Source organism: Ornithorhynchus anatinus, chromosome 15, assembly GCF_004115215.2.
Source record: "Ornithorhynchus anatinus isolate Pmale09 chromosome 15, mOrnAna1.pri.v4, whole genome shotgun sequence".
Taxonomy (NCBI): Eukaryota; Metazoa; Chordata; class Mammalia; order Monotremata; family Ornithorhynchidae; genus Ornithorhynchus; species Ornithorhynchus anatinus.
In genome coordinates, this window is record NC_041742.1 from 21991597 (window position 1) to 22013526 (window position 21930).

The 21930-nt window shown below is 44.5% G+C and overlaps 1 protein-coding gene across 2 annotated transcripts in view; it reads left to right on the top strand.

Annotated features, from left to right (window-relative positions):
* The first annotated feature begins 6059 nt into the window (after positions 1-6059).
* FRMPD4 (FERM and PDZ domain containing 4) overlaps positions 6060-21930 on the top strand; it is a 274830-nt gene continuing 258959 nt past the window's right edge. Inside the window, exon 1 of one of the 2 annotated variants that reach the window (XM_029079953.2) lies at positions 6060-6367. In XM_029079953.2, coding sequence (XP_028935786.1) covers positions 6327-6367 — 41 coding nt within the window. In that variant the 5' untranslated portion in view covers positions 6060-6326. The remainder of the gene's footprint in view (positions 6368-21930) is intronic. The other variant, XM_029079950.2, reaches the window with a different exon arrangement.

Consider the following 21930-nt stretch of genomic DNA (forward strand, 5'->3'; position numbering starts at 1 on the left):
CCTTCCCTTGGATGAATCAAAATCACCCATTTTTCCTTGAAATCAACAGCCATTTCACATTGAAATGACCCAGTGACTGGAGGCCTTAATTCCCCCATACATCCCCATTAGCAAGGGAGGAAAACAAGGCCTTGAACACATTACCATTACATGTATGTACAATGAGCCGTCCGGGGGTAGGTATCAAGGGCTTCGATTCAACCTGGGGGGAACTATTGAGGGGTATCTCCGAGGAACTAGTCTTGGTACCAGTTGTAATCCATATCTTTATTGATGATATGAAAGGACGATTTAAGAGCATGATCAATTATTTTGGCCAAAGTGCTGATATGATGCAAGAACGGAATAAAATCCCAATTGACCTTTGCAAACTGGAAAAATGGTTTCCCCGCAAAAGATGAAATTCACTTAGGGAAAATGCAGTGACATATACCTATGGACCAAAACAAGGCCTTGCACTTATGTACTTATGTATTTGTGTATTTTTGGCCATTTGTAGCTCAATTGTATATATGTATATTTGATATTTCCATTTCTAGCTAACTCATCGGAGTGCAATCTCCTCGTGGGCAGTGAATCGAGGACTTGTGTGTTTTGTACTCCCCCCTAGTGCTTAGTGCTTGGCCTTGGGGCAAGAGCATGGGCTTGGGAGTCAGAGGATGTGAGTTCTAATTCTGGCTGTGCCACATCTCTGCTGTGTGACCTAGTACAAGTCACTTAACTTCTCTGTGCCTCAGTTACTTCATCTGTAAAATGGGGATTAAGACTGTGAGCCCCTCTGAGGGACAACCTGATTAACTTGTATCTACCCCAGTGTTTAGAACAGTGCTTGGGACATAGTAAGTTGTTAACAAATACCGTTATTATCATTGTTATTACAGTGCATTGTACTCAGGTGCTCAAGAATTTCCATTCCATTCATCCATTATCTATGAATGGTATTTATTGAGTACTCACTATACTATGAGCTTACTACTATTATATGCAAGGTGGAAAAACTGGTAGGCACAGTAGAGTGGAATGAGAGCTGGAAAAATATAGTAAGAATGTGATACTAAGCACTTACTATGTGTCAAGCACTGTAGTAAGCGCTGGGGTGGACACAAGATAATCGGGTCAGAATCAGTTCCTGTCCCTCATTAGGCTCACAGTTGAAGGATAAGCTAGGACAGGTATTGAATCCCCATTTCACAGATAAATAACCTGAGAGTTATAGAAGTTAAGTGACTCGTCCAAGGTCACACAGCAGATGACTCCCACCCCATGGTCCTTCCACTAGGCCACGCAGCTTCCAATCAAAAGTGTCGAGTGCCTCCTCTGTGCTGAGCACTGAATTGAGCTCTTGGGGAGTACAGTAGGATTGGGAGAAATGATACTTGTCCTCAAGCAGCTTACAATCTACTCAGGAATCTACAGTGACTCAACAGTGTAGTGCTTTAGTGAAAGCCATCCTTCTGCTGTACTCTTTGTAGGTCAGACCCCTTTTAGAGGATTGTGCCAGTTGAGGGTCACTGCATGTACAAAGGGAAGCAGAGAAACTGGAGAGGGTCCAGAAAAGAGTGATAAAAATGGTTAAAGGATTGGAAAATAGGTCCATCTAGAAAGCTTCAGGAAACTGAGGCTTAAGGAAGCTTCTACTGAGAGCTCACCTCCTCCATGAGGCCTTCCAAGTGGAGCCCTCCCTTTTCCTCTGTTCCTCCTCCCCTCCCCATTGCCCCTACTCCCTCTCTCTGCTCTACCCCCTTCCCCTCCCCACAGCACTTGTATATATTTGTCCATAGTTATTGCTCTATTTATTTTTTTAATGATCTGAATTTATCTACAGTTCTATTTATTTTGATCGTAGTGATGCCTGTCTACTTGTTTTGTTGTCTGTCTCCCCCTTCTAGACTGTGAGCCCATGGTAGGGTAGGGATTGTCTCTGTTGCGAAATTGTACTTTCCAAGCACTTAGTACAGTGCTCTGCACGCAGTAAGCGCTCAATAAATATGATTAAATGAATGAATGAATGATGTGGGGATATATTTCAAGTGTATTGTATAAGTAGCAGTAACTTTTTGGGATGCTTGAAAAAAATCTGGCTGAAAAATACTCACTTCTGCTCCACAGGAAACTTCCTAAAGGTTTTCGGGCTTAACCTGTTTCCCAAAGTGGGTTATTTGTGGGAAGGAGCTCAGTCACCGGCCTTCAGATTGTCCTAGTCGGACCAGAGTCAGGCCCTTAAGGTCAGGGAGAAACGTCATTATTCAGAGTGATTGTTTAGGTTTAGAGCCAAGGTGCTGGGCCGATATGTCAGAAAGAGAGTGATCATGAGGGTTAGTCACTAAAAGCTGTGAAGTTAATTGAAAAATAGGAGATATCTCTATTAAAATGAGACTTCCCCAGGATTATGCTTTACTCTGTGGTGGGATTTCCTATAATAGTGCAAATCACAAGAGATGTCACAGCTGGAACTTGGGTCAGGGAGCCAGAGGAACTGGGTTCTGATGTGGGTAAGAGGCTGACGGCAAAATAGATGAGATGAAGGGACAGGGAGTAGGTTGGCATTATAGGAGCCAAGGGTGCAGGCTGGGTTGTAGTAGGAGAGCAATCAGGTGAGATAGGAGAGGGGAAGGAGATTGAGTGATCTTAAGCAAGTCACTCACTTCCTCTGTGCCTCCGTTTCTTCAGCTCGAACATAGGGATTCGATACCTGTTCTCCCTCCTATTTAGAATGTGAGCCCCATGTGGGATAGGGACTGTGTTTGACCTGATATAATTTATTTCTACCCCAGCACTTAAAACAGTGCTTAACATATAGCAAGTGCTTAAGAAACAGCATAAAAAAGTCACATTTTAAGAAGTTTCACCACCTGAATGTTTTTGGAAGGACCCTTGTTTGTTGTTCTAAACTGCTGGGGTTTTGGGACCCTTCTTCCAGTGGTGGCCCATCCACCTCTGCATCCAACAGGAACTCCTCACCACTGGCTTTAAATCAATCACCTTCCCCTCTCCTCTCTCACCTGACTGCTCTCTTACAACCTGGGCCGAACCCTCAGCTCCTATGCCACCCTACTCCCTGTACCTCCATCTCATCCATCTCGCCGCCAACCTCTCACATCAGGTCCTGAAACGCCTTCCCTTTTCATATCCAACAGTGACTCTCCCCACCTTCCGAGCCTCACTGAAAGCACGTCTCCCCCAGGAAGGCTTCCCTGACTAAAAGCTATCATGTCCTCTTTTCCCACTCTCTCCTGCATCTCCCTGTCCTGCTCCCTTTATTCACCACTCCAGCCCCACAGTACTCATGTACATATCCATATTTATTTATTTATATTAACGTCTGTCTCTAGACTGGAAGCGGCGTGGCTCAGTGGAAAGAGCCTGGGCTTCGGAGTCAGAGGTCTTGGGTTCGACTCCTGGTTCTGCCACTTGTCAGCTGTGTGACGGTGGGCAAGTCACTTCACTTCTCTGAGCCTCAGTGACCTCATCTGTAAAAATGGGGATTAACTGTGAGCCTCACGTGGGACAACCTGATTACTCTGTACCTACCCCAGCGCTTAGAACAGTGCTCTGCACATAGTAAGCGCTTAACAAATACCAACATTATTATTATTATTAGACTGTGAGCTCCTTGTGGACAGGGAGTGTGTCAGTTCCAATCACTCATTTCTTTGTAAGCTGTCATCCCTTTCTCTGCCTTCCTCCCACTCCCAGAAACCCCCCTATGGACAGTTTCTCCTTGCAAATTCCTTTTCTAGACCCAAAACGAATCCTTCTCTTAGAATCCTTCCCCTGGAAACCTTCCATCACTCCTACTTTCCGACTCCAAGCCAGCCCTTGGGTAATTTTGTTTAAGGTCTTCCAGGCATCCCGTTCTAGGCAGGAACCCCCGACTTTTCAACCTTTTTCATCTCCCGGTTCTCTGTCCCCCCTTTCCCGATATTCTTGGCAGCAATAACGTGTCTCGATCATCCCCATCCTGGCCACTGGCCGTGGCCCCCAGCAAGGCCGGCCCCTGCTCACATCTGAACCAAGGCTTTCGAGTCGCATGTCACCGAGACGCCGAAAGGGAGTGCAAAATGAAACCTCCGTCACACCTAGAGAGAAAGCACAGGGAGGGGGGGAGAGAGGCCGGGAGAAAGTCATCGCAAAGCTGCTTTAATTTGGGAGGGAGGGAGAGGGGGGACAGCAGACCGCTGCAGTGCTGATGCCTGCGTGTGTGTCTGTGTGGGCCAAGCTTGCTCCTGATCCCGATCCTCCTTGCTTCTCCTGCTCCTGATCCTCCTTGCTTCTCCTGCTTTCTCTCCTCCTGCTTCCCCTCCTCTTGCTGCTCCTGATCCTCCTTGCTTCTCCTGCTTCCCCTCCTGATCCTCCTTGCTTCTCTTGCTTCCTCTCCTCCTCCTGATCCTCCTTGCTTCTCCTACTTTCTCCTGTTCCTCCTGGTGCTCCCGATCCCCCTTGCTTCTCCTGCTTCATCTTCTCCTTCTGCTGCTCCTCCTGCTTCCTCCCCTCCTCCAGCTGCTCCCAATCCTCCTTGCTTCTCCTGCTTCCTCTTCTCCTCCTGCTGCTGCTCCTGCTCCTCCTTGCTTCTTCCTCTTCCTCCTCCTGATCCTCCTTGCTTCCTCTCGTCGTCGTCCTCCTCCTCCTGATGTTCCCTGCTTCCTCTCCTCCTCCTGCTGCTCCTGCTCCTCCTTGCTTCTTCCTCTCCTCCTCCTGATCCTCCTTGCCTCCTCTCCTCCTGCTGCTGCTGCTGCTCCTGCTTGCTTCTCCCTCTTTCCTCCTCCTGCTCCTCCTTGCTTCCTCTCCTCCTGCTGCTGCTGCTCCTGCTTGCTTCTCCCTCTTTCCTCCTCCTGCTCCTCCTTGCTTCCTCTCCTGCTGCTGCTGCTGCTCCTGCTTGCTTCTCCCTCTTTCCTCCTCCTGCTCCTCCTTGCTTCCTCTCCTCCTGCTGCTGCTGCTCCTGCTTGCTTCTCCCTCTTTCCTCCTCCTGCTCCTCCTTGCTTCCTCTCCTCCTGCTGCTGCTGCTGCTCCTGCTTGCTTCTCCCTCTTTCCTCCTCCTGCTCCTCCTTGCTTCCTCTCCTCCTGCTGCTGCTGCTGCTCCTGCTTGCTTCTCCCTCTTTCCTCCTCCTGCTCCTCCTTGCTTCCTCTCCTCCTGCTGCTGCTCCTGCTCCTCCTAGCTTCCCCCGCGTCCTCTCCTCTTCCTCCTGCTCCTCCTTGCTTCTCCTCCTCCTCGTGCTGCTCCTGCTCGCTTCTCCCTCTTTCCTCCTCCTGCCCCTCCTTGCTTCCTCTCCTCCTGCTGCTGCTCCTGATCCTCCTAGCTTCTCCCTTTTCCTCTCCCCCTCTTCCTCCTCCTCGCTTCTCCTGCTTCCTCTCCTCCTGCTCCTCCTTGCTTCTCCTCCTCCTGCTCCCTCTTTCCTCCTCCTTGCTGCTCCTGCTTCCTCTCCTCCTCTCCCTCCTGCTCCTCCTTGCTGCTCCTGCTCGCTTCTCCCTCTTTCCTCCTCCTGCCCCTCCTTGCTTCCTCTCCTCCTGCTGCTGCTCCTGATCCTCCTAGCTTCTCCCTTTTCCTCTCCCCCTCTTCCTCCTCCTCGCTTCTCCTGCTTCCTCTCCTCCTGCTCCTCCTTGCTTCTCCTCCTCCTGCTCCCTCTTTCCTCCTCCTTGCTGCTCCTGCTTCCTCTCCTCCTCTCCCTCCTGCTCCTCCTTGCTGCTCCTGCTCGCTTCTCCCTCTTTCCTCCTCCTGCCCCTCCTTGCTTCTCCTGCTGCTCCTGCTCCTCCTGGCTGCTCCTGCTTCCTCTCCTCCTCTTCCTCCTGCTCCTCCTGGCTGCTCCTGCTTCCTCTCCTCCTCCTCCTCGCCTCTGCTGCTGCTCCTGCTCCTCCTCCAGCTGCTCCTGCTGCTTTTCCTGCTCCTCCTCCTGCTGCTGCTCCTCCCGGCTCGGTCTGAGCTCCTCCACGCCATCCGAAGCCCAATCCCTGCTCCCTGCCGGGGCAGTCCGCCTCCTCCTCCTTCCTGCTCCTTCCTCCTCCTCCTCCTCCCCGCCCCCTTCCTCCAGCCCCGTCTCGGCTGGCTTCTTCCCCGACTTTCCCGGGAGCTGGGTGCCCATCAATGGTTCTTCCTCGAGATGCACCCTCAGCTCCGGGCCGGAGGTGGGTAGCATCCTCGTCCTCCGGGGCTGCTCTGCTCGGGAGCTGCTCCTCCTGCTCCTGCTCCTGCTCCGGCCAAACCTCTTGAGCCCGAAGCGCATCAAACTCCCCGCGATGAGGCTGCAGCTGCTGCTGCTGCAGCTGCTGCAGCTGCTGCAGGAGTGAAGGGCGCGGGGGAACGGCGAGCGCCCTGCCACCAGGCTGCCTGCATGGATGTGTTCAGCTTCGTGAAGATTTCCAAGCTCGCAAGGTAGGAACGGCCGGAGACCTAAGCCGGGATCCTTTGGAATTTCGTTCGGCGCCGGCAGGAAGGGCGGCATCACCTGCTCGGGCCCCCTAGCCGCGGGAGGTAACTTAAAAAATAACGGTGATGGTATTTTGGAGCGCTTACTATGTGTCAGGCACTGTACTGAGCGCCGGGGTGGATACAAGCCCATCGGGTTGGACGCAGCCCCTGGCCCGCATATCCCCCCCCCGCCCAGCGCTTAGATCAGTGCTTGGCACATAGTGAGCGCTTGACAAATACCGTCATTGTTATAGGGCTCACAGTCTTCAGCCCCATTTTGCAGACGAGGTAACTGAGGCACAGAGAAGGGAAGTGACTTGCCCCAGGCCACTCAGCGGACAAGTGGAGGAGTGGGGATTAATAATGTTGGTATTTGTTAAGCGCCTACTGTGTGCAGAGCGCTGTTCTAAGCGCTGGGGTAGATACAGGGGAATCAGGTTGTCCCACGTGAGGCTCGCAGTCTTAAATCCCCATTTTACAGATGAGGTGACTGAGGCACAGAGAGGTTAGGTGACTTGCCCGCAGTCACACAGCTGACAAGTGGCAGAGCCGGGATTCGAACCCATGACCTCTGACTCCCAAGCCCGGGCTCTTTCCACTGAGCCACGCTGCTTCTTAAGCTTAGAACCCATTGACCTTCTGAGTCCCAGACCCGTACTCTATCCACTCTGCTATGCTGCTCTTCTAATAATAATTATGGTATTTGTTAAGCGCTCACTATGTGCCAAGCACTGTTCTAAGCGCTGTGGTAGATGCAAGGTAATCGGGTTGTCCCACGTGGGGTTCCCAGTCTTAATCCCCATTTTACAGATGAGGTCACTGAGGCACAGAGAAGTTAAGTGGCTTGCCCCACACGGGTCACATGGCAGACCAGGGGAGGAGCAGGGATTAGCACCCACAGCCTCTGACTCCCAAACCCGTGCTCTTTCCACCAAGCCATGCCACTTCTCACTAAGCCAAACTTATTTTGGGCTCGACAGGAGGTTGGGGGCGGGCTGGAACTCCGCTCCGTGCCGTCCGCGTTTTCTTCTTGGGAGAGAGTATCGCCGTCACAAGTAGGACAGACCCATCCAAGCTGTGATGTGGGCTGCTAGGGTGAGCACAGGGCAGCAAATAATAATAATAATTATGGTATTTAAGTGCTTACTAAGCGCCAGACACTGTACCAACCGCTGGGGTGGATACAAGCTAAATTGAGTTGTTATCAATTTGGCATCAAGTCGGTGTCAGAGCGGCATCAGATGGGGTCTAAGGGCTGACCGCAGCAAGGATGCCCAGGTTCATTTACCCGGGGAAGGGTCAACTGGAGAGTTTGCAGTGGCAGGGGTCAGGTCATTTCAGGGAGTGTGTAGAGCATAGCCCAGGACAGTACATGAAGGCCTCAAGTCTTCTCTCTCTAGGCTATCCTTCCTCAGGCTAGTCTCCTGGAAGAGGTAACCAGAGTGTCTAGAGTGCTACACTGTGGTCATCCTTCCATTGGTTGTGGTCAGCCAAATTGCATAATTGGTCATGACCGCCGGAGAAGTGAAAAGGGTACGGTGGGAATCGGTTTGCCCCCAGTTGACACTTTCCATTGGATCCCAGTAATCTCCGATGTTGCCTCAGATTTTTGGAAAGCTCCGTTAAGCCACGAGGTCAACGTGCTTCCTCCAGGATGGCCTCGGGGCAGAAAATAGAGAGAGGGATCCTCAGAAATCCTTTCTACAAATGCCATCTGAACTGGACTGGAATGAGGGTAGAGGGGAAGGCCAGCTTTTAGGTTTATCTTCATTTTGGGTCAGTAGAACCTAGTTAGGGGATAATCAGACACCTGAGGGGGAGGGGATTTCAAGAATCAGGGACTGAGTTGGGAAGATCATCTTTCCCCTCCTTGCTCCGTGACAGCCTGAAAGGTGGAAACGACATTAGGGCAATAGCAATCTGAGACTATTCCAGCTCCAATTAGTCAATCGATCAATCAGTAGTATTTCATTCAGTTGTATTTATTGAGCGCTTTCTGGGTTCAGAGCAGTGTACTAAGCGCTTGGAAGAGTACAGTGTAGTAATAAACAGACACATTCCCTGTGCACATCGAGCTTACAAGTCGTTGATTGCCTATTCTGTGCCTAGCACTTGTATTAGGCACTTGGGAGGGAATCATAGAGTTAGTAGGGATCATCCCTGCCCTCAAACGTCATGTAATCCTGCAGGGGAGGCAGATGCTAAAATAATTGGTGGCTAGGAGAAGGAGGGAAAATGGGTATATGCTTAGGTTAGTGCTGAACTAAACAGACTTAGAAGATATGTTCAGCAGTGAGTGGTTCAGGAAGCTGAGAGCACACAGGTGCCCCGGGTGTTCAGAAATGCTGAAATGACCCCTGGGGAGAGTAGAAATTAATGGGAGAAGGACTCTCGAAGGAGGTGTGATTTCAGAAGAGCTTTGACGATGGGGAGAGCTGTGGCTTGTCTGATTTGAACAGGGACTGAATGAGACCTGGATTTAAGTGTTTACTTAACTGTCCTGTCTTGATTCGGCAAAGCCTCCTGCAGCCACTCCATTTAAGTAGAAATCCCCTTTGGCTCTTCCCATTCCTGCTCTCTTTTCATATGCTCTCAGCCCCTGCCTAGCTAGCTGGGCCCTTCCCGGTGACCATAATATTCTCCCAGAAATAATCTCCCCAATATCCTGGACCACTTGTAAATCAGTTCTCCCTCCCAAAGAAATAGGCTTGGCCCTGCCAACCCTTACGTGGTCAGAACTTGGTGTTGCTGGGGGCAAGCACAGGATTTCCAGATATTTTGCCCTCGCTCTATAATCCCTAAACACTAGTGTAAACCAAACCCTCTATTAGCTTCTTTTCTGCTTCTGCCTGTGGCTGATTTACAAACAGCTGACATTATTTGTTGTATGTTGGTAATGGCTATAAGCAACAGTTTCCAGGGTAGGTGGATGTGTTGAGCTTTCTTTATGATGGACAGGTAGCCTACTGAAAGGGATTGGAAATTGGAGTTGCTATTGTACTAAATCCACTGAGCTTTACTTAGACTTTTGTGTGTGTGTGCTAAAAGTATTCTCAACAGGGCAAGGTACTTGAAACTCTTTGCTTTTGCATCAGAAGAAAGTGTTCCTTACCACAGGCCTTGGGTTGCTTTGTCAATGTTTACAACTCCACCTAACCTCAATAAACCCCTGCCACTCATCTGTGTCATCTTCTCTTTTTGTAAGAGAGTCTTAGATTAGTGGTCGGTGTGCCGCTTTTCAAGGTAACGATATGGCCAGGACTTTGGCTTCAGGTTACTGGAATGCTTTCTCTTAAGGAGTACCGGTTCTTGATTTGCTAAGTTTTTGCTGAAAAGGAACTCTCTCCTTCCTCGCGATCAACCCAAGAATGGTCTCCAGGTCTTGATGGAGATGACTTTAGATCAGTGCCTATGGCTTACAAAAATCCATGCTTGGAACTGGATGTTTGCCCTCGTTCAAGAAACGTATTGAAAAGAGGGTTATGGAAAATAAATTATTTTCTCAAAGATGCAGCATAAATGTGCTTACACTGAAGGATTTTCCTGATTTCGGAATGGATAATCTTCCTAAAAGATTTAGCTTTGATCACAGAAGTACACGAGTGCTTAAAATTCTCCTGGCTTAGCAGGCGGCACACCACAGTTGCAGATGGCCTTTACTACTGCCTCAGTTCTTGTGAATTTGTATGTCTGGAAGAAAAGAAAAGGATTGTTACGGAAATTCAAGTTGATGCTTCCATTTCTGCCGGGAAAGAAGGGAAGCCTAATGATAAAATGGAAGGCTCCTTTTGGAAGACCGGTCGTAGAATTGGGACTATCAAAACCAATGAAAGGATAAACTGGGAGCTTCTTTGGATTTGTAAAAATCAGTTTGTTTTCACTAAATCACATTTTTCAGAATCTCTGCCTCCATTCTGGAGCAGAATCAGCATTCTAATTGTCTCTTGCAAAGATACCATAGCACTATGTCCTGCCAGGGAAGCCAGGGCTTGGAATTCAAACAAATTTCAGCCATTCAGTTTACACATTTGCATGTGATCCTCGACTGAACCTCTCTTAGAAGGTACATTTTTTCACAGCTCTGTCCCGAGTTGTTTTTTCATGTCCTTTTAATTTTCTGTTTATTAGACTTCTTGAGAGTTTACATAGGATTTTATTTCACTGTTTCCTTGGTAACAGTTATATATCATTTCTCATTTCTTCTTGTAGACGAGAGCATTACCGATGATAGGCTTTAAACCAGAAATACCTATAAAAATAATTACGTATTTTTATTACTGCTCTTTGTATCGACTGTGTCACCCGTATCGCTCGGGCAATATTTTTAGCACTTATGAAACCTGTGATTTAATAGAAGAGCATATGGTAATACCTCCTGACTCCAAGGAGTGTATGTGAATCCAAAGAAATCATGATTTTTTTTTTCCAAGTGATGCCTCACGTGAGTAGAGTGAACATGACTTCAGTTCTTTTTCTTGTTGATTAATTTGGTGGCTATGTTCAGTACTTGATTTTATGTCTATTCTACTGCTGATGGTTCATCACCTCATTTTACAGATAATAATAATAATAATGTTGGTATTTGTTAAGCGCTTACTATGTGCCGAGCACTGTTCTAAGCGCTGGGGTAGACACAGGAGAATCAGGATGTCCCACGTGGGGCTCACAGTCTTAATCCCCATTTTACAGATGAGGGAACTGAGGCACAGAGAAGTTAAGTGACTTGCCCACAGTCACACAGCTGACAAGTGGCAGAGCTGGGATTCGAACTCATGAGCCCTGACTCCAAAGCCCGTGCTCTTTCCACTGCGCCACGCTGCTTGGCCAGAGGGGCAGTAGAGTCAGTCCATGGTTATGAGAATAATCAATCGTATTGATCACTTACTGTGTGCAGAACACTGTACTACATGCTTGGGAAGGAACAAGATAAGGAAATTGGTAGACATGTTTCCTGCCCACATGCGGACAGTCTAGAGAGGAGTTTACAGTCTAGAGGGAAGTGGATTATACTATTATACCGTTACTATAGATGCATTAATTTTACTATTACTATTATTATTTACTATTGGCTGATTAAAAGATACAAGGTAATCGGGTTGGACACAGTCCCTCTCCCACATAAGGCTCACAATCTTAATCCCCACTTTACAGATGAGGTAACTGAGGCATAGAGAAGTTAGGTGATTTGCCCAAGGAAACATGGCAGACAAGTGGCAGAGCTGGAATTAGAACCCAGCTCCTACTGACTTCCAGGCCCCTACTCTATCCACTAGGTCATGCGGCTTCGTTGGATGTGAAGGAGGAGGGAGAACGTAGGCCGAGGGTCGACAGTGAGTTAAGCGAGATGGAGAGGATACAGGGAGTAGGTTGATGTTAAAGGAGTAAAGTTTGTGGGTTGGGTTTCAGTGAGATAAGGCAGGAGTGGGATGGTTAGTGCCTTAAAGGGGAAGATAAAATATCAGTTAAACAGAATTGAGTGTGCAGTTGACTGTATGCATAATCGTTGAGGGAGGGTAAGTCCTCAAGGTGGTGGATGTGACTTGAGTTGTTGGGAGTAAATCAGGGAAGACGTGCTGGAGGAAGTTGGCTTATAGGAGGGCTATGAACATGGGGAAAGCTATGGTTTAGGGGCAGGAAAGCTTGCTGCTTCCTTCTCTTCCTCTCCCTGCTTTTTCCCTGTTTTCTCATTTTCCTCCTTCAGTTCTTTCCCCTTTTCCTCCATTGCCACTGCTTTCACTCACCAACCCATTGTCTTTTGGTGCCATCTCCACCATTTGTCAGCTGTGCGATCTTGGGCAAGTCATTTCACTTATCCAAGCATCAGTTACCTCATCTGTAAAATGGCGATTAATTCTGTGAGCCCTATGTGGGTCATGGATTTGCTCCCTACCTGCTGAGCTTGTATCTACCTCAGTGCCTGATACATAATAAGTGCTCAACAAAGCCCATTAAAAAAAAAAATACCTGCCCTTTTCTTCCACTACCCAAACTGGCCATAGTTAGTAGCTAGTAACTACCCATGCCTCCTGATCACACAGATGTGCCCAAACTGACCCTTTAGAACCAAAGATGGGAGTTTCCAGCGCTGCCGGGTAATGTTTTTCCAGCTATGCCCAAAACTCCCATCCCTGCCCTGGGAAGCCAGCTTAGCCGTGGTTGGACAAATCTCCCCCAAAGGGATGACTGCGCCCTCTAATATGGGACATCTGGACACTTACTGGATTGTCTGATTAGATAATTTAGGACAGATTCTGAGGCTTGGAAATGATAGATAGGTCACTGAGGGAAACCTGCCAAAAATTAGTACCTGCAGCTCCTTTCATTCATTCAGTCATATTTATTGAGTGCTTAATGTGTGCAGAACACTATACTAAGCCTTTGGGAGAGTACAATACAACAATAAACACATTCCCTGCCAACCACTAGTTTACAGTCTAGAGACCTGTGCTAATATAGCTCTCATTGTGTCTGTATAGGAGGGAGTCTTCAAAACAGGCAGATGAGGCAGCATACTGGAAGCAGGGAAGTGAGAGGACAGAGCTGGAAAGTGTCCTCAGGTCTGCCACAGGCAGAAGCTTGTTAGGAGAAGGGGATGAAATTGTGAAGCACTCCAGGGTAGATGAATTCTCCAACAAGAAAAAGGTGCCACAAAAACACCCTGCTAATTCTTAGGAGTCGATTAATTTGTTCTTTCCCTAGTACTGATTTCCAGAAAGTGTGAACCACCTACAGAAGAGGCTTTTGATTTTAAAGATGAATTCAGTCCCTGAAAGGGTCTAAGTGTCCATAGGGCTACCCTTTCACTGTCTGAAATCTAGGAGTGATTGGTGTGGAGAAAATTGGTCAGGGGCAGGAAGCTCGTGTCCATCCCACAGTGGAAGCAGCTCTCTCTCCAGCCCCAGCTTCATAGAATGCATTTTGGGAGGAATATTTTTGTTTCCGTCATTTGACTTTGATCTGCTCAGCCAGTGGACTCCTCCAGTGCCACATACAGCTACATTTTGAATCTAGAAAAGACAAAATCAAATTGTTTCAAATTGTGCAAGAATTCCTTCCCTAAAAAAGAGGAGGGGTAATGGATATACCACTCCAAGCTCAGCAACTGTTCATCAGGCAGGCTCAAGGTCAGTACACTGCTAGCGCAGGTGTATTTATTTATTTTTTATTTATTTATACGCTACCCAGCCCTTATGCCTATATATATATAAAATCAACTTTACAGTCCACTTATTTATCCTGATTATCCTATTTGTAAATATTTTCATGCCTGTCTGCTCCCTTAGAGTGTAAGATCACTGTGGGCAGGGAATGTGTCTCATGCATTCATAAACTTTAAGCTCCTTGAGGGCAATGAGCGTGTCCAAAAATGGTATTATAGTCTCCCAAGTGCTTAGTATAGTGCGCTGCATAAAGTAAGTGCTCAATAAGTGCCACTGATTTTTACTGATCTGTTATATTTTCCCCTGCATATAGTACAGTGCCATTCATTCATTCAATAGTATTTATTGAGTGCTTACTATGTGCAGAGCACTGTACTAAGTGTTTGGAATGTACAATACAGCAACAGATAGAGACAATCCCTGCCCACTAATAGGCTCATACCCGGTGGGTACTCAATAAATAGCTGTATTTCTACAATGAACAGGTAGTATTTATTTAGAATTTGATTTAACCTACATTTTTCATTACCCAAATCATACAGTACATAGTTTGGCTGGGAAGAGGAAAAAAATACTTTGAAAGTCTTCCCTATCTTTAAAAGTGTTTCACCGAGATCCTCCTTCCATCAGAACAATCCTAATAATTACCTATAAACTTTAGCAGTTTTCTTTGAGGAACCTGAAACTTGTTTCAGACAAACAAGTGAACTTTGCCATATCTTCTTGACAGTGGGACAAAGGATGGATTTTCTGCCTGAGCAGTTCTTTAATCATATGTTTTCATGGATCTTTTTCAAGATCTGACATCTGATTAGTATAAGAATTATTTGATGTGAAGTCATGTCTACTCTAACAACTCTGGTTCTGAGGTCATTTTCTTTTAGGTTAAAGGTTATTGTGATCTGTATTTGTTAACTCTGAATGAGTTCACACACCTTAAAAATGAGTGGATGACAGACATGGGGACAGAACTGAACTTTCTTTTGTGACACTTAGTAATAGCTTTCTGAGTGAAAGTATTAGCAGGAACCCACTTTTGCTGACATTTATATGGCAGTTGCCATTTTAGATGGTTCTTTCTGAATAATGAAAAATTGACTATCATATTATTATTATTATTTTTTTTAATCACTAACTATATGTCAAGCGCTGTTCATAGTGCTGGGGTCAGTTAGGTCAGACATAGTCCCTGACTCAAATGGGGCTCATAGTCTACACCATCATATATTTCAGAACATTTGAAAGGAACATACACGCACTTATACTTAAAGCAGAGATGATCTATTGAAGGTTCTTGTTTGTGAAGATGCTTTTAAAACTTTCCGAGCACTCTTTTACTCATCAAATAAATGTAACTAATAAATGGGCTAGCAGAAATCATACTTTGTTCACATTAAAGCAAATACAAAGAAAAAACTAAATCTGTCAAAAAAAGAGAATCATCCATTGATCATGGAAAATAAATTGTCTACCAACTCTATTGTAGTCTCCAGACGCTTAGTATAGGGCTTAGTATAGTATAGTGCTCTCTCCCAAAAACACAGTAAGTGCTAAGTCAGTCGATCAATCAGTTATATTTATTGATCATTTAACATGTGCAGAGCACTGTACTAAGTGTTTGGGAGAGTTCAGTACAACAAAGTTGGTAGACACATTCCCTGCCCCCAGTGAGTTCACAGCATAGAGGTGGAGGCAGACAATATAAATGAATAAACTGTGTTCAGTATTTACCATTGATTAATGTTTATGAAGTAACATAGTTGAATTATTATCAATTTTTACATGAGAAAACAGAGTCTTTATTAAGATAGGCTAGAATCTGGCTGGTTGTCCTGGTTTTCTCCATATATTCCTTTGTGAACTTTAGTTCCTTGTTAATGCAGCACATGGCATTGGGTCTCCATATGCAAAACGAAGGGGATAATAATATGAGATAATAGGAAAAATGCTCTGAGATCTGTATATTTCATTCATTGTAATAAATGTAGCGTTTCGTGGGCTGGCAGCAGTGTCTTGAAGGTAATTTTAAAATGCAATTCAGATAGCTATTGCAAGGAATAATTATGGTAGAACAGGCTTGTCTCTGAATGGAAATATTCTCCCTATTTAACCAAAAATAAGTAGCAGTAAAATGTCTCTGAAAAAATTTGTTTTCAAAAGGCAAACCAAACAGAGGTGAACCGACAGGAAAGAATGAAAAAAAAAAGCCCTATTTTTGGGGCAGAGATGTTTGTATTTGGGATAAAAATCTGTATTGGAATTTTACCTCCAAGCTCTGTCACATCTGGAGAAGCAGCATGGCATAGTGGATAGAGCATGGGCCTGGGAGTCAGAAGGTCATGGGTGCTAATTCCGCCTTATGCCACTTGTCTGCCTGCTGTGTGACCTTGGGCAAGTCACTTAACTTCTCTGTGCCTCAGTTACGTCATCTGTAAAATAGGGATTGAGACTTTGAGGCCCATATGGGACAGGGACTGTGCCCAACCCAATTTGCTAATATCCACCGCAGCACTTAGTACAGTGTCTGACAAATAGTAAGAGCTTAACAAATAACTTTATTCTTATCTTCTCTGGTGTCTAGGAGTATCAACAGGAGTAGTCTTTGTAAAAAGCATTCAGTTATTGGAAGATCTATAGGACATTTGAGCCTTTTAACCTCTGTGTGCCTCACTTTACTCATCTGTAAGAAGGGGATAAAATACCTGCTGTCCCTCAGTCTTAGACTGTGAATGCCATATAGGACAGGGACTATATCTTATCGGACTATCTTGTCCTTAGCACAGTGCTTGGCATGTATTAAGCACTGAAATAAACACCACCATCATCATATTTCTCAGACTTGAGCTTGAACATTATTGAGCATGAGGTGAATTGTCAGAGCTGACCTTTGCATTCTTATCTGTTCTGACTGCTTTTGTTTTGAAGATTTTAGTGAATTAAACTTGAAACTCTCAAATATATTAAACCTATATTTAAAAAAAAATATATAAAGTAGCAGTTTTAGCTGTATTAAATTTTAATAGCACAGTAGTTTTATGACCAAAATCAGAAAGAAACCCGGGAGGTATCTCTCTGTAATAATTGGAAAAGAATGATATCTTTACTTAAAATTTTATATTGCACAAAATGGCTTTGAATTGAAGTCCTTTAATTCTTATATCTAGGTTAGATTGTCTCTTGTTAGGAATGTAAAATCAGGAAGGAGTTACATAATTTCCCAGTTCCGTTTATTAATTATTAACTACAAGGTATTTTGTATGCTTAGCATCAAATTAATTTTTTTAAAAGCTTGGGTTACCTGTAATTCTAATGTAGTCCAAAAGGGAAGATCTTGATGTTTAAAACATGAAAACGATGTGTTGTAGCTATTGTTGAGCGTTTTCATATCATGTGTAGGAGTTTTAGTATTTCACTTTCAATTCACTATCTGGTTTTTAATAATGTGTACCTTTCCTCTCCTCCTCCCCCCGTGCTTTTCCCTCCAGGTCTGATGTACACATCTTTATACTCTTTTGCTTCCCCCAATATGTAATTCATTTTAGGGAAGCACCGTGGCCTAGGGGAAAGAGTACAGGCCTGGGAGTCAAAGAACCAGGGATCTAATACTGGCTCTGCCACTTACCTGCTGTGTGACCTTGGTAAAGTTACTTTAACTTCTCTGTGCCTCAGTTCCTTCATATGCAAAATGGGGATTCAATACCTGTTAACTATGGTATTTGTCAAGCCCTTACTATGTTTCAAGCACTGTTCTATGCACTGGGGAAGATATAGATAACAAGGTCAGACACAGTCCCTGTGCAACACAGGGCTCAAAGTCAAAGTAGGAAAGAGAACAGGTATTGAACCCCCATTTTACAGATAAGGTAACTGAGGCATGGAGTAGCTAAGTAACTTGCCCAAGGTCACACAGCAGGCAAGTGTTGTTGTCAAAATTAGAAGCCAGGTCCTCTGACTCGCAGGCCCCTGCTCTTTCCACTAGGCCATGCTCTGTCTGTTCTCCCTCCTACTTGGACCATGAGCTGCATGTGGGACCTGAGTATCATGTATCTACCACAGCAGTCAGTACAGTGTCTTGCACATAGTAAGCGCTTAACAAGTACCACTATCATTATCGTTATTATTAGGTGTCTGTCTTCCCTGCTTGACTGTAATCTCCTTGACTGCAGGGATTGTGTCTATTGACTCTTTTGAACTCTCCCAAGAGGAAAACACAGTGTTCTAGCACAGAGTAGGCACTTAATAAATACTTTTTGTGTACTGATTTAAAGGTTAACACTTATTCACAAACATGGTTTTCTGGACACATCATCTCTTGTTATTCAGGAGAGCAAAAGGCCATTTCAACAGCGGGAGATCCACTCAGCCCAGTAAGGGAGCCAGTCACAGTGATGAGCATAATGTGCTTTCATGGGCCACTTTGTTTCATTTTCAGTGAAATTTAGATTCAGATAACTAGTACATGGTTTGCATTCAAGAATATTTGGTTGTGGAATAAGGTTTAACCGTGGAAGGATGTTTTTATTCATGTGCCTATAAATAAAGCCAGTTGTTTTTTGTTTGAATACTTGCCTTTGGAGGCGAAGTAATTTAATAGCATATGCTTATTTTTCCTTCGTTCTCTTTTCTAATTGGATAGATAATCCCATCATTCACCATCAGCAATGTCCCAATTGTACATTTTGGCATCTGTAATACATGTCTAGGCAAGAAAAGTCTCATCCTTTTCCTTTCCACCTACAAACTCTGTGTAGATGTGGCATTTCAGAAAGGACTCCCATACGCCTTAGAAAGAAAAGCAGGAACAACAGAATTTAGTGCCTGTTACCTTCAAAAGATTGTAGGCTCCTTGAGGAACCAGTAATCTCCCAAGGGCTTAGAATAGTACTCTACATACAGTAGGCATTCAAAAAAAATCCTATTTGGTCTGTAAACTAGGATTATTTTTTATTATTTCTGAATCTAGATAAATGATACTCACAAAGTTCTTCACAAAATAAACTGTTGGGAAAATCCGTGCAACATTGTAAAACATCCAAATAAATAAGTAAACACCCAAATAAATAGGGTGGAAGTCTTTGAAATTCCTTTTAAAACTCTCTTCCCCTGCTGTAGTTGTTTTTTTAAAATACAAAATCCTTGTTTCATCAGTAGATTTTCAAGATCAAGATTTCAATACACAGAGGAAATACATTCCTGACTTTTAAAAATCCAACAGTTAATATTATACCATTCAGAATTAATTGAAGCACCAACTTGTGAGCCTTAGATAAACTAATTCAAGTCTGTGAAGGGGCTGGAGAGAAGCAGAGTTAATGTTTACTAAAATTATGGTTGATGTTGAGGGAATGACAAATGACAGACATTGAAGTTCAACACTGTCCATGGTAGTAGTAATAATTTTGATATTTGTTAAGCACTTGCCATGTGCCAAGCACTCTTCTAAGCACTGGGGATTATAGAAGGTAATCAAGTTGGACACAGTCCCTGTCCCACATGAGGCTCACAGCCTAAATAATAATAATATTACAGTAATTGCAGTATTAGTTAAGTGCTTACTATGTGGCACTGTACTAAGCGCTTGGGGTGAATACAAGCAAGTCAGGCTGGACACAGTCCCTGTCCCAGGAGAAGCTCACAGTCTCAATCCCCATTTTGCAGATGAAGCAATTGAGGCCCAGAGAAGTGAAGTCACTTGCCGAAGGTCACACAGCAGACAAATGGCGGAGGCGGAATTAGAACCCATGACCATCTGACTCCCAGGCCCATGCTTAATCCACTACACCGTGCTGCTTTGGTAGAACAGGCATTGAATCCCCATTTTACAGATAAGGAAACTGAGAATCAGAGAAGTTAAGTGATTTGCCCAAGGTCACTCAGCAGGCAAAACCAGGATTAGAACCCAGAGCCTCCGGCTCCCAGGTCCTTGCCTCTGGCTCCCGGGCCCTTGTTCTTTCCACTGGGCCTTGACTGTCCACTGTAAACCGATGTAGCTTGAGGAAAGATTTATTTCAAAGGCATATATTCCAAAGAGAATAGTCAATTAAATCTACACTTTTTAAATGTGTGCAGGTCACATTTTGGGTAGCTTCTTTAATGGCATTTAAAATCAGGCTCTAGAAAATGGAAACTGGGAGAAGCAAGGAAAAGAGGTGTGAAAATAAATCCCAATTATATTAAGCTTTGATTGTAGGGTTAGGTGTCCTTTTTCCTAACGATTGCATAGAATAAGTGCTTACTATCAACTATTACTACTATGTCTGGAATTAAACAATTGACCCACTTGGCTGGACAGTTCCCATTCATGAATCCTTCTGAGATGAAATAAATCAAATCTCCTGTAAGGCACTTCAGTGACTTTACTATTATGATACATTTGGAAGGTAAGAATGGTTCTAATAGATGAAAGTCAATCTTGACCCATGCAGTTTATTTGAATATGTGTTTTTCTTAGGGCAACTCAATTTTGATGTTATTGGTTAAAAATGTATTCAGGACAGTTCTTGACTCAGTGTCCCTCTCCGTAAATGGAACATTTGCAAGTTTACTGAATTAGGTAAATTTTTTCCTCATCTTTTTTCTAAATATTGGAACTATTAATTTCATCTTTTAAGGAATTGAGGCGCATTGGGTTGACAGACAAGAGATGAAGATTTTGTGCCCAGGCTTAGATAAAATAGATGTTCGGCCAATGAGGTTTTTAATTTTCAAAGATAGTCCTTAGGATTGTAATTACAGTTACCTGCTGCTCTAGGTTATGCATTAGCATGACACTTGTAGAATTTCTTCCATGCACTTATAAGGGTTTTTTTTGTTTTGTTTTCTGGAGGCATTTTGGCCTAGATAAACTGACCACACAAACCTTAAAGACAGTGGATGACTTGAGGTGGGTCTTCACATAAGCAGAAAATCTACTGAGGAAAAGTAGCCTCGGCCACCTCAGTTTGGAGAGGAAGGAAGATTCTCACCGAATATCCAACAGCATCCGTGCTGGCACTGAAAAGGAGGGGAAATCTCACAGAAATATGGTTAGAGTGCAGCAGATTTTATCTTTCTGCTGTTCAAATAGTTGGCTCTGGACACCTTGGTGCCCCTGCAGTAATTCTGATGGATTGCAACAATGCTTAAAGAACAGAAACAGTCACCACCTGAAGCTCCCCTACCTTCTCTGGCTAGTCGAAAGAGGAATTGAGAATCTTCCCCACATCAGATGTGGTCACTGCTGTGGAAATCCTATAAAACTCAGCCAACCCCTCTCCAGTCCATTTTGCCAGCTCAGACAGAGTGTGAAAGTCTGGACACACAATTTGTACTGCATGATGGGAATCTTCCTTTTGACATTTAGCAGCTGAAAGGCCACTAGAGCCTTTCAAAGACAATAGAACCTAATGAATAAATGTCTTCCCCAAGATTATCTTCTAGTGTCCTCTAGAGAGATTCTCCATGGTGAGTAGTTATGTCAGGCACGTAAGGGAGAGGAGAAAGGATGAAAACAAAATAATGTGAGAAGTTGCCCTTCTTGGTTTAGAAGATAGTTCTTGTCTCTCTTTTTGAGCTCTGTGAATTGTGTAATCCCGTGCATGGCATTTCAATATACAGTGGGGATTTCAGTTGTAAATACTGTTCCTAATTGTGGTGACCTTGGCAAAATTATGGACGTCAGCAAGAGTTGAATTCAATTTTTGCAGCCAGAACAGGAAGAGTTGTTTGCCTGAGAGCGAAAGTTGGTTTGTTCACACAACACGCACCAAGATGTTAAATTCTAGAAAAAAGGCACTTGTATTGAGCATCAGTGAAAGGAGTTTAGGATGAACAGGATCAGAAAAATCTAAAGCCAGCACTGAGGCTCAGCTTTGTATTTTTAGAAATCTAGTCCCCCAAAATGTGGGAATGACAAATTCCTGAAAATGAAAGACCTAAGTCCAAATGATTAATCAGCAATAAATCCAAAAAGTGCAATTCACCCACATGTGATCTCTGTTGTGAAAACTTCAACAGAGCTCCCCAGAAGAGTGGGCTCATTAAAAAATAGGAAGAGAAGCGAACGGGCCAGGATTTGTCCTTATTGGGCCTTCTTATATCCAGTTAAGTCTTTCCTCATGCTCTAGTCCCATTGACAAGGCGGCCAGGACATTTTGACAGAAAATGCTGAAGAGGTTGTTAAGAACAGCTTGAGAAAGAATGTGAGGCAGCAGCTATATGAGCATGTTTATTAATGTAAAGAATGAAGGAAGTTGAAGTAGTAAATTACTATCAGGTCTGTATCTTGAGACTTCCTGCCTTGTTTTCACTCCTCTCCCCTAGCCCCACCTCCTCTGCCCTGGTCTTGATAATAATAAGAATAAGAAGAATAATGGTAAGTGCTTTATT